Below are 18,221 nucleotides of genomic sequence, written 5' to 3' on the forward strand. Positions count from 1 at the left end.
GTCCGAAAGAACAGATACCATCGGGGACCATGCAGCTCGTTAGAATGAAATTACAATGAAATGAACACCCTTAGTTGCTTACAGGCGTTGACATACGCCAACGGGGACAGATGAAAATGTGAGCCTCGACCGGGACTCGAACGCTGGATCTCCAGCTTACATGGCAGACGCTCTAACCATCTGATGGTAGACAGTGGGCAGGTTTGCCACCCAGAGAGCACTTCACAGGCCACACCAAAGACACGGTTGCGGAAACGTATTAGGCGCAGGTCTCATGGGTACAGCTACGTCGGTCGTAGCCAGCGGCTGAGGGCAACAGACATCCGCTCTAGCCGCGCCCTGCAAGATTCCAAGAATGTCAACAGACTGCAAGTTTTCAACTAACATTGCAACATGCGTACTGGGCAGATGCCTTGCCCATTATCCGCAGATGACGCGCGGATATCCGCGCCGGTCGCGATTTTATCCGCCAAGTAACAAATACAGCGTATATCCGCATCCCCGCAGACCTCTAGCCATCGTTGTTTGGGAACATGAAGCCCACAAATGGCGGCAAATGGTCTCGAAGTAGCCAAAGGTAATTATTGCCATATTGCCATATGGTCACGTGCCGAGGGGAGGTGCTGCAGGCGATGTCGTGCCGTTAGCAAAGGCACTCGCATTAGCCATAGGCCATTAGCGCCAAATTTTGCCACACTGTCCCAACGGATACTTTCGTTGCACGTCCCACATTGATTTCTGCAGTTCTGTCACGCACTGTTGCCTGTCTGTCAGGAGTGACAACTCTACGTAAACGCCGCTGCTCTCGGTCGTTAAGTGAAGGCCGTCGGCCACTGCGTTGTCCGTGGTGAGAGGTAACGCCTGAAATGTGATATTACCATCACACTCTTGACACTGTGGCTGAATTACCTAACGTTTTACGAAATAGAATGTCCCGCGCGTCTAGCTGCCACACTACCTGTCTGTGTTCAGCATCTGTTAATTGCTGTCGTGGGGCCATAAGCACGTCAGAAACCTTCTACATCTACAGATATACTCCGCTAGCCACCAAGCGGTGTGTGGCGGAGGGGACAATTCGCGCCAAAGTCATTTTTCCCCCCGTCTGTTCCACTCGCGGATCCTGCGAGGGAAAAACGACTGTCTGAGTGGCCTCAAAATGGTTCAAATGGCTCTGAGCACTATGGGACTTAACTTCTCATCTGAGGTCATCAGTCCGCTAGAACTCGGAACTACTTAAACCTAACTAACCTAAGGACACCACACACATCGATGCCCGAGGCAGGATTCGAACCTACGACCGTAGTAGTCGCGCGGTTCCAGACTGTAGCGCCTTGAACCGCACGGGCACCGCGGCCGGCCTGAACGCCTCAGTGCGAGCTCTAATTTCCGTTATCTCTGAATGGCGATCGTTATGCTCTACATCCTCAGCAGAGATCGGATTTCGAAATTTAGTGAGCAGCCCCTTCCGCTTAGCGCCTCGTCTACCTGCAAGTGTGTCCCACTCCAAACTTTCTATCAGGTTTGTAACGCTCTCGCAATGGCTAAATGCACCAGTCACGAATCTTGCCGCTCTTCATTGGACCTTCTCACTCTCTTGAATCAGACCCAACCGGTAAGGGTCCCATACAGACGAACAATACTCTAAGACTGGACGAACTAACGTATTGTAAGCTATTTCCTTTGTCGAGGGACTGCATCGCTTCAGGATTCTACCAATCTAGAGTTCGCCTTGCTCGTTACTTGTGTAAACTGATCATTCCATTTGAGATCATTTCGAATAGTCACACGCAGATACTTGACGGATGTTACCGCTTCCAAAGACAGAGAATTTATTTTCTACTCGTACATTAATGTGGATTTTGCCTTGTTATACGCAGTAGGTTACACTTACTGATATTGAGAGATAACTACCAGTCATTACACCACGCATTTATTTTCTGAAAATCCTCACTGATTTCTTCACAACTTTTGTGCGGTACTACTTTCCTGTAGTCTACAGCATCATCGGCAAACAGTCTAACGCCGCTGTCAATACCATCAACCAGATCGTTTATGTAAATCGTGAAAGACAGCGGACCTATTACACTGCCCTGGGGCACACCTTAAGTTACACTTGTTTCTGTTGAAGTCACCCCGTTCAGGACGACATACTGCTCTCTGTCTTTTAGCAAACTTTCTATCCAACCGCATATGTCATCGGACAGACCGTAAGCGCGCTCTTTTTTGAACAAGCGAAAGTTCAGAACTGAGTCGAACGCCTTTCGAAAGTCGAGAAATACGGCATCAACCTGGGAGCCGGTATCTAGAACCTGTTGTATATCATGTACAAAGAGGGCCAGCTGGTATGTCATGCACAAAGAGGGCCAGCTGTTTCCAAAAACTGTGCTGGTTTCTGCTGATGAGCTTCTCAGAGTCTAGAAAGGTCATTATGTCTGAACTCAAAATATGTTCCATGAGTCTACAACAAATCGATTCACAGAAATGGGCCGGTAATTATGTGAATCCGATTTCATACCCTTTTTATAGATTGCTATGACCTGGGCCTTCTTCCAGTCCCGTGGAACTTTCCGCTGTTCCAATGATCTCTGATAGATGATGGATAAGAATGGTGCTATATTTGTAGCATAGTCAACATAAAATCTTACGGGGATATCGTCTGGGCCAGATGCCTTCCTGGCGTCTAAGGATCAACTGTCTTACAATCGCAGATACACTAAACACTATGTCAGATATCCTTGCGTTTGTTCGATAACTGAAGGGGGGAATGGTGCTGCAGTCCTCTACGGTAAACCAGTTTTTGAAAGCTATGTTTAGAATTTCGGCCTTTTGGTTATCATCATCAGTTACATTACCTGTACTGTCAGCAAGAGAAGCCGGTCGGGGTGGCCGTGGGGTTCTAGGCGCTACAGTCGCGCTGCGCGACCGCTACGGTCGCAGGTTCGAATCCTGCCTCGGGCATGGATGTGTATGATGTCCTTAGGTTAGTTAGGTTTTAAGTAGTTCTAAGTTCTAGGGGACTGATGACCTTAGAAGTTAAGTCCCATAGTGCTCAGAGCCATTTGAACCACTTTCAGCAAGAGAAGGTATTGAATTATTTGTAGCGTTCATAGATTTTATGTACGACCAAAATTGTTTGGAGTTATTTTTAGAATCTGCAGATAAAATGCTGCTTTCAAATTCGTTAAAAGACTTTCTCATTGACGTTTTGACAGCTGCTTTCATTTCGCATAATTTCTGTTTGTCAGCGGGACATTGACTACGTTTGAAACGATTTTGCAAAATTCTCTGCTTTCTCAGCAACTTCCTAATATGTTTGTTGTACCAAGGTGGATCCTTTCCCTCCCCTATACTTTTGCTAGGCACATACTTCTCTAGCACATAGTGGATAATATCTTTGAATTTCGACCAAAGATGCCCAATATCTTTGTGTCCCGCGGTGAATGCTTGGCGCTGACTATGAAGTTATTCATTAATGGCACTTTTATTTGCTTTCCCAAAAAAGAAAACTGTACGCTGTCTTTTTTATTTTTTTTCAACTTCCACTGGCATAGAAGCCTTTTGAGATGAATCACCTGACTACTTATGACAACTCAGTTTTTTTTTCTTTGTTGTGATTTTAAACACCTTATACAAAGGCGGGCTTTCAGCAGCACAATACGCCGCTCTTCAGCCTTGAGTTTGACAACAAGTAGTACATAAAGGTGGCACAGAGTAGACAGTAAAAACGGTGGGCAAAAAATGTAGACACTAAAAATCGAAAAAAAATGGAGCCGTTCACGCTGGACGAGAAACATCACTAACACGAGGCGACACGGTGCACATAACATGGATGATGGCGACGGCATATGAACGGTGGTGGCGTGACGGCGAATAACACTACACACAAACGAAGGCACACACACAAAACACTGACGGCGATGATCTCCGGCGCGCGAATGTTCACTGAGCGTGTACGAGTCCGGGGACCAGCCAAGAGAGGAGGTGGAGGAGGAGGAAGGGGAAGGGGAATGGGAGAGGGGAGAGCAGAGATGCCATCGGCAAAGGAGAGAGGGGGAGGGAGGAAGTGGGAGGGGAAGCCCGGGGGAGAGGGGAGGAGGGAGGGGGGAAAGAAAAGAGAAGGGAAGGGAAGGGAGGGAGGAAGGGTGCCTAAAGGAAAGGACACAGGAGGTGGGAGGGGAGGATCAAAGTTGATAGGAGGGGTAAATGCAGGGGAGGAGGACATCATCAGGGAGGGGGAGCTGGCGAAAGCCACCTTGGGAGAGGGTAAGGAGGGTGGAGAGATGGAGACCGGGTGGGACGTGTGAATACAGGCGCGGCAGCGGGCGGGGGTGGGAGAGGATCGGGGAGACGAGCGGGTGAGGAGGATCGAGTTTGCGGGAGGTGTACAGGATCCGTATCCTTTAAAGGAAAATGAGGAGGTGGGGGAAGGGGATGAGATTGTACAGGATCCGCGTGGGGGAGGGGAGACGGATGTGATAGGCGAGGCGGAGAGCATGGTGTTCAAGGATTTGGAGGGATTTATAAAAGGTAGGGGAGGCGGAGATCCAAGCCGGATGGGCATAACAAAGGATAGGGCGGATGAGGGATTTATAGGTGTGGAGGATGGTGGAGGGGTCCAGACCCCACGTACGGCCAGAGAGGAGCTTGAGGAGACGGAGGCGGGAACGTGCCTTGGCTTGGATTGTCCGGAGGTGGGGAGTCCAGGAGAGGCGACAGTCGAGGGTGATGCCAAGGTACTTACGGGTGGGAGTGAGGGCGATAGAACGGCCATAGATGGTGAGATAGAAATCAAGGAGGCGGAAGGGAGGGGTGGTTTTGCCTACAATGATCGCCTGGGTTTTGGAGGGATTGACCTTGAGCAACCACTGGTTGCACCAAGCGGTGAACCGGTCAAGATGGGATTGGAGAAGGTGTTGGGAGCGCTGGAGGGCGGGGGCAAAGGCAAGGAAGGCAGTGTCATCGGCAAACTGGAGAAGGTGGACGGGGCCTGACGGCGGCGCACGTCCGCCGTTGAACACTCAGCCAATTCACTGCCCTTTTATACCTTGAGTATGCGGTACTAACGCCATCTGTATGTGTGCAAATCGCTATCCCTTGCCTTACCACTTGTATGTAATTGATTCACATTCGTGTTTCACGAAGTCTGAAATACCTTTATTTTTACATGTTGTCTTTTTCGTTTTTAAGCCCCTTTTCCACAGTCGCTGTTATACAAGTAATATACACTACTGCCATTAAAATTGCTACACCACGAAGATGACGTGCTACAAACGCGAAATTTGATAGACAGGAAGAAGATGCTGTGATATGCAAATTATTAGCTTTTCAGAGCATTCACACATGGTTGGCGCCGGTGGCGACACCTACAACGTGCTGACATGGGGGAAGTTTCCAACCGATTTCTCATACACAAACAGCTGTTGACCGGCGTTGCCTGGTGAAACGTTGTTGTGATGCCTCGTGTAAGGAGCAGAAATGCGCACCATCACGTATCCGACTTTGATAATGGTCGGATTGTAGCCTATCGCGATTGCGGTTTATCGTAACGTGACATTGCTGCTCGCGTTGGTCGAGATCCAATGACTGTTAGCAGAATATGGAATCGGTGGGTTCAGGAGGGTAATACGGAACGCCATGCTGGATCCCAACGGCCTCGTATCACCAGCAGTCAAGGTGACAGGCATCCTGATTGGGAAAGTTTCAGAGTCGCATATTCTACTAGTAGTAGTTTACATAGGGATTTAATTCACTCCTTGTGTAGTAATAGTGATAAACTTTTCCAATGAGGAGTATATAAAATTACATTCGCGGATTGTCCAAAATCTTACATCGGGTAACCGGGCGAGCTCTGGGTCTCAGGTATAAAGAGCATATCCCTACTAGAAGCGGTGACGGTGCTAAGGGCTCTACTTATGCGGAACACCTTGTGCAAACGGCTCATGCGCCGAGCCCTCCAGTTAATATCGAGTTACTAGATGCCGAGGTTAAGGGCTATCCATTCTATTTTTTGACATACGTTGATCCACGGTTGGGAATATATGGGCTATTTAGCCCCGACCCATGTATAAACTTTCTCGTATTCGTATGCGCATGCGCATTCAAGGAACTTCCCTTGTCTTGCGCATGTGCATAGATAGCGGGTCGGGCTTGTAAGTGAGCGACCGTTTGTAGCTGCAGTTTATGGTGGGTCATGGCCCATCGAACATAGGCCGATGTGAGGTGGAGCGTACAGCATGAAGTTAAGTAGTGGTTTTGACTTTGTACATACGTACTGTTTGTGTTTTCCTTTTCTTTTTCGTTTATAAATGTATAGCTATGGTGTTCTTTTAATCATTGACAAAGGTGTTCTTAGGCACTTGTGGGTTTTATTGGTGTTCTGAAGAAGGTGTAGTTATCCGAAACCTGGGTTATCACTTAACACTAGGTGCTTTTTTCGCAATCGAGGCGGAGTTTTTAGTTTTTTTAATATATTAGCCAACGATTGCTGACGCGCTGCGATGTTGATTCATACACTAGAGCATGGGAAAGTGAACTGCCTTTATTGACGATAGGAAACCAAAAACACTAATTGCATATGCACTATACACATTTACCAGTCGCCAATGCAGCTGTGCTGGTATATAGATGGAGAATGAACAAGCCTTTACAAAACAAAATACAAAAACGTCTGCCAACTTCTCTACTGCGCTGGGAATTAAGTATTCATACACCAACAGAAAATGACACTTCCAACAAAGCCAAAACATGTTTAATACTTCGTATGCATACCCTTCCGATGTATTACTTCTCGCAACCTCCGTGGCACGGAATGGACCAATTTTCTTGTAGTTTCCGACGTGATAGCTTCCCATTCTCGAAGGAGAGCTTCTTTCAAAGAGGCCTTACTACGGATTTCGTGTTTTCTCACTCGTGTTTCCAGCTCACTCCACAAGTGTTCGATGTGATTCAGGTCCGGACTCTGATCTGGTGTTTTAAGAGTGTGTGGAGTGTTGTAGAGCAACCACAGCTGGACAATTTGCGCCGTATGTTTGGGATCATTGTCCTGTTGGAAGTAGTAATTTCTAGTAAGACCCAAGGCGTCAACACTCTGTTGTAAGTTCTGTTTGAAAATGTTCATATACACACATCTGTCCACGGTACCTTCCACAAACACTAATTTTCCGTCACCGGAGGCTGACCCACAGCCCCATACCATCACTCCACCACCTCCGTGCTTCACCGTGGGTTGAACTTGGTTTCGGTCGAGGTCTGTATTCGGTCTTCTCCAGACCAAGATCCTACCATTATTGTGCACAATATTAAATTTGCTTTCATCACTAAACAGTACAGAATCCCAGAAGTCTGCTGTCTCGGATACATGCTGTTTCGCGAATTCCATCCGCCACTTCCTGTTCTTTTTGCTGATGTGGGGCTTCCGTGTCGGGACCCTGGCTCTGTATCCCGAACGATTGAGGATGGTACGAACTGCCCTTGGAGTGATGTCCTTTCGGGAGTGGTCATGTGCATATGCGGATAGTGCCGTCTCTGTCCTTTTCGGGTTTTTCTTGATAATTCTTAGTAGCATTCTGGTCTCTCTTGTTGTAAGCTTCTGTGGACTTACACTCCTGGAAATTGAAATAAGAACACCGTGAATTCATTGTCCCAGGAAGGGGAAACTTTATTGAGACATTCCTGGGGTCAGATACATCACATGATCACACTGACAGAACCACAGGCACATAGAGACAGGCAACAGAGCATGCACAATGTCGGCACTAGTACAGTGTATATCCACCTTTCGCAGCAATGCAGGCTGCTATTCTCCCATGAAGACGATCGTAGAGATGCTGGATGTAGTCCTGTGGAACGGCTTGCCATGCATTTCCACCTGGCGCCTCAGTTGGACCAGCGTTCGTGCTGGACGTGCAGACCGCGTGAGACGACGCTTCATCCAGTCCCAAACATGCTCAGTGGGGGACAGATCCAGAGATCTTGCTGGCCAGGGTAGTTGACTTACACCTTCTAGAGCACGTTGGGTGGCACAGGATACATGCGGACGTGCATTGTCCTGTTGGAACAGCAAGTTCCCTTGCCGGTCTAGGAATGGTAGAACGATGGGTTCGATGACGGTTTGGATGTACCGTGCACTATTCAGTGTCCCCTCGACGATCACCAGTGGTGTACGGCCAGTGTAGGAGATCGCTCCCCACACCATGATGCCGGGTGTTGGCCCTGTGTGCCTCGGTCGTATGCAGTCCTGATTGTGGCGCTCACCTGCACGGCGCCAAACACGCACACGACCATCACTGGCATCAAGGCAGAAGCGACTCTCATCGCTGAAGACGACACGTCTCCATTCGTCCCTCCATTCACGCCTGTCGCGACACCACTGGAGGCGGGCTGCACGATGTTGGGGCGTGAGCGGAAGACGGCCTAACGGTGTGCGGGACCGTAGCCCAGCTTCATGGAGACGGTTGCGAATGGTCCTCGCCGATACCCCAGGAGCAACAGTGTCACTAATTTGCTGGGAAGTGGCGGTGCAGTCCCCTACGGCACTGCGTAGGATCCTACGGTCTTGGCGTGCATCCGTGCGTCGCTGCGGTCCGGTCCCAGGTCGACGGGCACGTGCACCTTCCGCCGACAACTGGCGACAACATCGATGTACTGTGGAGACCTCACGCCCCACGTGTTGAGCAATTCGGCGGTACGTCCACCCGGCCTCCCGCATGCCCACTATACGCCCTCGCTCAAAGTCCGTCAACTGCACATACGGTTCACGTCCACGCTGTCGCGGCATGCTACCAGTGTTAAAGACTGTGATGGAGCTCCGTATGCCACGGCAAACTGGCTGACACTGACGGCGGCGGTGCACAAATGCTGCGCAGCTAGCGCCATTCGACGGCCAACACCGCGGTTCCTGGTGTGTCCGCTGTGCCGTGCGTGTGATCATTGCTTGTACAGCCCTCTCGCAATGTCCGGAGCAAGTATGGTGGGTCTGACACACCGGTGTCAATGTGTTCTTTTTTCCATTTCCAGGAGTGTATTTCCATTACTGTATTTCGTTCTAAAGGCGGACAAACAAGCTATTAAGCAGGTAGTGTTAATGTTTTGGCTCATCAGTGTGTGTGTGTGTGTTGGCTGGAGCCCTGTCTGTATACTGTGCTGTCGGCTGCTTCCAGATCCTGGGCCAGGGGGAGGAGGGCGAGAACGGGCCGCCGCTGATCGTGATCACGTCGGGGCCCATCGCCTCGGAGCTGCGCACCGTCTCGCGGCCGCCCTCGCTCATCGACCACACGGCTCGCATCTACCACGCCGCGGGACCGCTCGCCGAGGTGAGTCAGCCGGCCTACTCGCCACTGGTGCGTTACCAGGAGTGAGCAGTTGCGAGGTGCCGGGGCTAGCAGTGCATTTAACACTAAATTCTCCTGGAATCTTCATATGAAAATGATGCTCTAAGCCCCCCTTATTCTAACTCCGACTTTTGCTGTTCCACATGGATTAAGAAGAAACGCGAACTGGCTGTAATCGACCCTGCAAGTGGAGTAGAAAAGAGTTTGCCACCTGCAATAATTTATAATGTTACTTAAAATCCGTCTTGATTGCAATTTTTTTTTTTTTTTTTTTTTTTTCCAAATCCGGTCATATGAATAAAAAAATTTGCAATCAAGACGGATTTTAAGTAACATTATAAAATCACTGATTGCTGTTATCCCATAAGACATTATGTCTGTTTTTGCAAATGCAATAATTGAATTTGATAGAAATTAATTAAATAAAGGAAAGTTTCAGTAACGTAGTGAGAAATGAAAGGGTTGCTCTACCGATTAAGGGGAGCTGGAGGTGGTCAAATCCAAAAAATTACGATTTTTTTTTTGCTACCGAAAATTAATTGGAACATTCCTCCTTAATGTAAACTTTGAATTATTGTTGTACTCGCCCTAGAAGTGGAGTTATTACCATTTTCCCCCACGCCTGCAGAGGAAATGGGCGGCCGCTGAATGCATCTAACACCCTCTCGTTACTTCCTGGCGAACTGCTTGGGATTTTCTCGGCCTGTTACGCATACAGCGCCTTATGTTACGCATACACCGAGTGTGCAAGGGTTGGCTACATTGTTTTCTGTGACAAACGAAGCGCTAAGAGCCCGGAACATCGTCTCTTTGCTGTTTACCGTTTCGGCTTCGAAGGCTCAAACAAACTTTGGGTTCAAGTAAGCTCAGTGATGGAAAGACAATAGGAGGGAGAGGCATCCTTACTGATTGAACGTCTACAGAGATACTGTGGGTATGCTATAAGGCAAAATACTAGTAATGTTAGTGACATGCGAAAAGCAGTGTGGGCGTTGTTCCTTCATACTGCCTCTTCCAATGAATACCCTCAACACAGCCTGTGCCCAAAAGATTCCTGGTGCAAATATAATGCAAAAAAGGACTATGATCACAAACATGGTTTCCCAGCAGCTGTGATAAATGCAATAAAACCAAATTTTCATGACTTAGCACAGCCAGAATTGTTACACAAATGTCTACACGGAAAGACGCAGAATCCTAATGAGAGCATAAACAATTTGATTTGGAAAGTGATTCCTAAAAGGATGTTTGTAAGCATAAAAACACTGCACTTTGGCATTTATGATGCAGTAGCAACCTACAACCAAGGGAACAGTGTGAAGTGTGAAGTTCTGAAGGCATTAGGATTTACAGCTGGGGTGAACACTGTACGGGCACTAAGAAATATTGACAGAGAAAGGATAAGAGGAGCAGAAAGAAGAGAAAGGCATATGAAGTATGATGGAACAACAGGTCAGAAAAGAAGACAGAAGAGGAAGCTTTTGGAGGATGAAGAAGAAGACCCTGATAATCCATCCTATAGTGCAGGAATGTATTGAGAAACTTTGAGAGCCATTTCCCATAAATTAGAATTTTTCGAATATAAGGAACATTTTCTCAAAATCCACTCAAGCTAGAGAGATGAAATTTTTATACAGCACTCCTAGTGGTCAAACTTACATTGTAACACAGCCATTTGGCAATATGTTCAGTAGTTTCATTTCAGTTTAATTATAAAGCAATTATTTCTAAAAAAATTTGGGTCATTAATAAAAAAAATAATTGGAAGGAAACTAGAAAAGATACTCCAAAATCCCTCTGTCATAACTGCAATACTAAACCACTCTACATGTAAAAAAAAAAAATTCCAAATTTTTCTATTTGGTAGTTTATTCATAAATGTTCCTCAAACTTAGTGATTTTAACATGGGCAGTATAGGCACCTCCGGCTCCCCTTAACAGAATGAAAGTTCTGTCCAAAATAACAATATGATTTATTATGACTAAACTCAAAATAATAAACAAAACACATGAAACATTTACAATACGTCAAAATGGATACTCCAATAAATGCTGTAAAGGTGAAGTTGTCCATAAACTAGATAGTGACATTTATGACGAAGTGGTATGTGGAGCCAATCCCTTGCAACTCAGATCTTACGAGAAACACCCAGCCAACCCAACATTAATTGCTGCTACAGTAGTGAGAACTGAGACAATGAACATCCAAGACAGAACCACGTAAGAAAAGATGGGAACATGCGCGATCTGCTAAACTCTGACTGTCACAGTGCAAATTCCCTAATCTACCGGTGCTGCGGACATACATTACCAAACTGTCTTCTTAACTGCAAGGACACGATCTGGCGTACCGGAAGCGATGGCTGGTTGCTTCGACATCCCATCGTGGTGATAATAATGTCGCGAGTATAGCCCGAAACAAATTATTCTGATCTGGTTGTTCCGACTAAAGACTTCCTATCAATACAAATGCGCCTCTGAGGGCGACGAAGAAGGCTCGCCGCACAATCACTGATGGCACAGTGACTGATTTTAACAAGCGAAGTCACACAGTAACTCCGATACAGTCAACTTTAGCCGAAACTGCTCAAGACAGACAACATAGGCCACTTGTACGCAGAACGCTCAGTTGCCAACTGTACTCGGAAAGTCACGTTGAAGTCGAAACTTTAGCAACTTCGTCAAACAGGTACAACTGAATGAAAGTATATTAGACAGCCAACGGGAGGCACATTGTCCACAGCAGCAAGAGCTCAGTCTTGTAACCTACTCCGACTGAAAGGCGAGGCTCTAACCTTCCAAGAGCACCAGTAGAAACCGAACACAGAACATTACCGCCCCCATCACAGTGGCCGTGGTTAAACGTGCCAATCAGCAACTCGAAAACCGGCTGAAAATTCCACTCTATTGCCGAACCACTACCTTTCCACCAATGGAGATTCTTGGCGCCAATTTAGCGCCGATTTTGCTACGGAGGGAGACCAAGAGATGAATACACTAAGCAGATTCAGAAGGATGTAGGTTGCAGTAGGTACTGGGAGATGAAGAAGCTTGCACAGGATAGAGTAGCATGGAGAGCTGCATCAAACCAGTCTCAGGACTGAAGACCACAACAACAACAATGGAGGTATGCCCTGAGCAAGCCAATCACAGTTACGATTTTGCAGAAAACGCGGGAATTTGCCCGCCAAGACTGCCTGGGAACACAAGTCATTCCCACGCCTCGCTGGTAGCCCGCCAGAAAGTGTTTTCACTACGTTTCTGCGAAGTAACAGAATTTCTAGTTTAGCCGCTCCGTCAGGCACCTGTGGGCGTGTCGCCGCCGCTCTTATGACAATGTCGGCGTCTGGAAAGCATCCACTTGACTCCCTCACACCCGTCGGCTTAACCCTTTCAAGCTCAGGAGAACTCGCCTGTCACCGGACCACCCGGGTGACGAGAGACGCTGCGTGGGAAGTCCGCGTGTGAAGGAATAGCAAATTTTCACCGCATGCATCAGAGAGGAAAATCGAATTACTCAGAGTAAGATAGAAATATGAGAGGGGACTCATGCCACCTCTCACAGTTACAAAATTGGTCCCAGCTTCACCTCCCAGAAAAATGGTGAGCCTCTATTAGTGGCGTGTGTGTGGCTGCGTAACGTCTGCAGACACAGCATATAGCGACAGAGCAAGTAAACGCATTTAGACACCTCTTTGTCGAGGCTCCCCTCTTAAAGCGCCCCTGCTTCAGTGGGAGGAACGTGCTGTTGCTTCAGGCAGATTCAAAGACACGCCGCTTGCCGGACATAAGAAAAGGAAGGATGGAAGGCTAGTGTTTAACGCCCCTTCCACGTCGAGGTTCTCCGAGATGGAGCACAAAGTGGGAATTTTTCAAGGATAGCGAAGGAAACTTTTGCGTTAGCAAAAGAGCCAACACCGTGTTACGTGTGCACGCATTTTAGCTCACGCAAGCTGGCATGAGGAGGGAAGAATTATACTGACGTGAGGTCTGGAACATGACAAGGAATGAGAATTCAAAAAGTGGACGTAATTAGTTTCATACTTAACTTTAACCTTGCTGTGCTGGTACTGCAAACGGCTGAAACCAAGGGGAAACTATGGCCGTAATTTTTCCCAAGGGCATGCAGCTTTACTGTATGGTTAAATGATCATGCCGTCTTCTTGGGTAAAATATTCCGGAGGTAAAATAGTCCCCCATTCGGATCTCCGCGCGGGGACCACTCAGGAGGACGTCGTTATCAGGAGAAAGAAAACTGGCTTTCTACGGATCGGAGCGTGGAATGTCAGATCCCTTAATCGGGCTGGTAGGTTAGAAAATTTAAAAAGGGAAATGGATAGGTTTAAGTTCGATATAGTGGCAATTAGTGAAGTTCGGTGGCAGGAGGAACAAGACTTTTGGCCAGGTGAATACAGGGTTATAAATACAAAATCAAATAGGGGTAATGCAGGAGTAGCATTAATAATGAATAGAACAATAGGAGTACGGGTAAGCTACTACAAACAGCATAGTGAACGCATTATTGTGGCCAAGATAGACACAAAGCCCATGCCTACTACAGTAGTACAAGATTATATGCCAACTAGCTCTGCAGATGATGAAAAAATTGATGAAATGTATGATGAGATTATTCAGGTACTAGTGGGAGACGAAAATTTAATAGTCATGGGTGACTGGAATTCGAGAGTAGGAAAAGGGAGAGAAGGAAACGTAGTAGGTGAATATGGATTGGGGTTAAGAAATGAAAGAGGAAGCCGCCTGGTAGAATTTTGCACAGAGCACAACTTAATCATAGCTAACACTTGGTTCAAGAATCATGAAAGAAAGTTGTATACATGGAAAAAACCTGGAGATACTCGAACGTTTCAGATAGATTATGTAATGGTGAGACAGAGATTTAGGAACTAGGTTTTCAATTGTAAGACATTTCCAGGGGCAGATGTGGACTCTGACCACAATCTACTGGTTATGAACTGTGGATTAAAACTGAAGAAACTGTAAAAAGGTGGGAATTTAAGCAGATGGGACTTGGATAAACAGACTAAACCAGAGGTTGTACAGAGTTTCTGGGAGACCATAAGGGAACAACTGACACGAATGGGGGAAAGAAATACAGTAGAAGAAGAATGGGTAGCTTTGAGGGATGAAGTAGTGAAGGCAGCAGAGGATCAAGTAGGTAAAAACACGAGGGCTAGCAGAAGTCCTTGGGTGACAGAAGAAATATTGAATTTAATTCACGAAAGGAGAAAATATAAAAATGCAGTAAATGAAGCAGGCAAAAAGGAATACAAACGTCTCAAAAATGATATCGACAGGAAGTGCAAAATGGCTAAGCAAGGATGGCTAGAGGACAAATGTAAGGATGTTGAGGCTTATCTCACTAGGGGTAAGACAGATAATGCCTACAGGAAAATTAGAGAGACCTTTGGAGATAAGAGAACGACTTGTATGAATATCAAGAGCTCAGATGGAAACCCACTTCTAAGCAAAGAAGGGAAAGCAGAAAGGTGGAAGGACTACGTAGAGGGTCTATACAAGGGCGATGTACATGAGGGCTCTGTTATAGAAATGGAAGAGGATGTAGATAAAGATGAAATGGGAGATATGATACTGCGTGCAGAGTTCGACAGAGCACTGAAAGACCTAAGTTGAAACAAGGCGCCGGGAGTATACAACATTTCATTAGAACTACTGACAACCTTGGGAGAGCAAGTCCTGACAAAACTCTACCATCTGGTGAGCATAATGTATGAGACAGGCGAAATACCCACAGACTTCAAGAAGAATATAATAATTCCAATCCCAAAGAAAGCAGGTGCTGACAGATGTGAAAATTACCGAACTATCAGTTTAATGAGTCACGGCTGCAAAATACTAACGCATATTCTTTACGGACAAATGGATAAACTGGTAGAAGCCGACCTCGGGGAAGATCAGTTTGTATTGCGTAGAAATATGGGAACATGTGAGGCAATACTGACCCTGTGACTTATTTTAGAAGCTAGATTAAGAAAAGGCAAACCCACGTTTCTAGAATTAGAAGACTTAGAGAAAGCTTTAGACAATGTTGACTGGAATACTCTCTTTCAAATTCTGAAGGTGCCAGGGGTAAAATACAGGGCGCGAAAGGCTATTTACTATTTGTACAGAAACCAGATGGCAGTTATAAGAGTCGAGGGGCATGAAAGGGAAGCAGTGGTTGGGAAGGGAGTGAGACAGGTTTGTAGCCTCTCCCCAATGTTATTCAATCTGTATAATGAGCAAGCAGTAAAGGAAACAAAAGAAAAATTCGGAGTAGAAATTAAAATCTATGGAGGATAATAAAAACCTTAAGGTTCGTCGATGACATTGTAATTCTGTCAGAGACAGCAAAGTACTTGGAAGAGTAGTTGAACAGAATGGACAGTGTCTTGAAAGGAGGATATAAGATGAACATCAACAAAAGCAAAACGAGGATAATGGAATGTAGTCGAAGTAAGTCGGGTGATGCTGAGGGGATAAGATTAGGAAATGAGCCACTTAAAGTAGTAAAGGAGTTTTGCTCTTTGGGGAGCAAAGTAACTGATGATGGTCGAAGTAGAGAGAATATAAAATGTAGACTGGCAATGGCATGGAAAACGTTTCTGAAGAAGAGAGATTTGTTAACAGCGACTAAAGATTTAAGTGTCAGGAAGTCGTTTCTGAAAGTATTTGTATGGAGTGTAGCCATGTATGGAAGTGAAACATGGACGATAAATAGTTTGGACAACAAGAGAATAGAAATATTCGAATTGTGGTGCTACAGAAAAATGCTGAAGATTAGATGGGTAGATCACATAACTAATGAGGAGGTACTGAATAGGATTGGGGAGGAGTTTTGGCACAACTTGACTTGACCAGAAGAAGGGACTGGTTGGTAGGACATGCTGTGGGGCATCAAGGGATCACCAATTTAGTATTGGAGGGCAGCGTGGGGGGTAAAAATCGTAGAGGGAGGCCAAGAGATGACTACACTAAGCAGATTCAGAAGGATGTAGGTTGCAGTAGGTACTGGGAGATGAAGAAGCTTGCACAGGATAGAGTAGCATGGAGAGCTGCATCAAACCAGTCTCTGGACTGAAGACCACAACAACAACAACAATTCATTAATGATGAACGTCGCTCTTGAAGGTACATGATTCACAATATTATCTGTTCAGAATACATTCTTGAAGATAGGAATTATAGTAACTGAATATGGCACCTTGCTAGATCGTAGGAAATGACGTAGCTGAAGGCTATGCTTAACTGTCGTCTTCGGCAAATGAGAGCGTATGTAGACGGTGAACCATCGCCACAAAGTCGGCTGTACAACTGGGACGAGTGCTAGGAAGTCTCTCTAGACTAGAGCTGCCGTGTGGCGGCGCTCGGTCTGCAATCACTGACAGTGGCGACACGCGGGTCTGACGTATACTAACGGACCGCGGCCGATTTAAAGGCTACCACCTAGCAAGTGTGGTGGCTGGCGGTGACACCACAGAAACTGTCCTGGCTTTGCCCAGAGCGATGTAGGAAAATCATGGAAAACCCTATATCTGAATGCGCGGACGAAGATTTGAACCGTCGTCTGTAGACTGCAAGTCTAGTATACTGATCACTGTCCCACATCGCTCAGTGACTTAAAAAACGTGATAGAAAACGTGCCCTGATCACGCCCCATCGACTGAGCTGGTTGTGATGATATACGAGGCGCCGTTCGGTAAGTAATGCTACAAATCTTTTTTTCTCGGCCAATTTCGGTTGAAAAGTGCGGAATCCCTTGTGCGACTACGTGGAATATTACCGCTTCTGTCCCTGTAGTTTCGTGAACTTCCAATAGGTGGCGTTCCAAGCGGAGACCTGTTAGAGAGCCTGTATAGGGAGAGAGTGGCCAACCGGACGATACGGCGACCATTTTTCTGCCAAACCGCGGGTGGGGCTTTTGAATGGCCAGTAGTGGAGTACACACTCACCGAATCAAAAGCACAAGACAATATGGCGAAATCATTCGTTAAATACCTTTGTTTATAAGAATAATGTGTTATAATAATTTTCACACAGCCAATTTACAGGTCTGTTTTCAAATGTAACTACACTCCTGGAAATTGAAATAAGAACACCGTGAATTCATTGTCCCAGGAAGGGGAAACTTTATTGACACATCCCTGGGGTCAGATACATCACATGATCACACTGACAGAACCACAGGCACATAGTCACAGGCAACAGAGCATGTACAATGTCGGCACTAGTACAGTGTATATCCACCTTTCGCAGCAATGCAGGCTGCTATTCTCCCATGGAGACGATCGTAGAGATGCTGGATGTAGTCCTGTGAAACGGCTTGCCATGCCATTTCCACCTGGCGCCTCAGTTGGACCAGCGTTCGTGCTGGACGTGCAGACCGCGTGAGACGACGCTTCATCCAGTCCCAAACATGCTCAATGGGGGACAGATCCGGAGATCTTGCTGGCCAGGGTAGTTGACTTACACCTTCTAGAGCACGTTGGGTGGCACGGGATACATGCGGACGTGCATTGTCCTGTTGGAACAGCAAGTTCCCTAGCCGGCCAAGGAATGGTAGAACGATGGGTTCGATGACGGTTTGGATGTACCGTGCACTATTCAGTGTCCCCTCGACGATCACCAGTGGTGTACGGCCAGTGTAGGAGATCGCTCCCCACACCATGATGCCGGGTGTTGGCCCTGTGTGCCTCGGTCGTATGCAGTCCTGATTGTGGCGCTCACCTGCACGGCGCCAAACACGCATACGACCATCATTGGCACCAAGGCAGAAGCGACTTTCATCGCTGAAGACGACACGTCTCCATTCGTCCCTCCATTCACGCCTGTCGCGACACCACTGGAGGCGGGCTGCACGATGTTGGGGCGTGA

The 18,221-nt window shown here is 46.8% G+C and overlaps 1 protein-coding gene across 1 annotated transcript in view; it reads left to right on the forward strand.

Moving 5' to 3' along the window:
* The window catches only part of LOC124554176 (alpha-mannosidase 2), a 792,511-nt gene that overhangs the window by 674,838 nt on the left and 99,452 nt on the right, over positions 1 to 18,221 (forward strand). Inside the window, exon 13 of the mRNA XM_047128249.1 lies at positions 9,159 to 9,311. Coding sequence (XP_046984205.1) covers positions 9,159 to 9,311 — 153 coding nt within the window. The remainder of the gene's footprint in view (positions 1 to 9,158; positions 9,312 to 18,221) is intronic.

This window comes from Schistocerca americana, chromosome 11 (assembly GCF_021461395.2).
Source record: "Schistocerca americana isolate TAMUIC-IGC-003095 chromosome 11, iqSchAmer2.1, whole genome shotgun sequence".
Classification (NCBI taxonomy): Eukaryota; Metazoa; Arthropoda; class Insecta; order Orthoptera; family Acrididae; genus Schistocerca; species Schistocerca americana.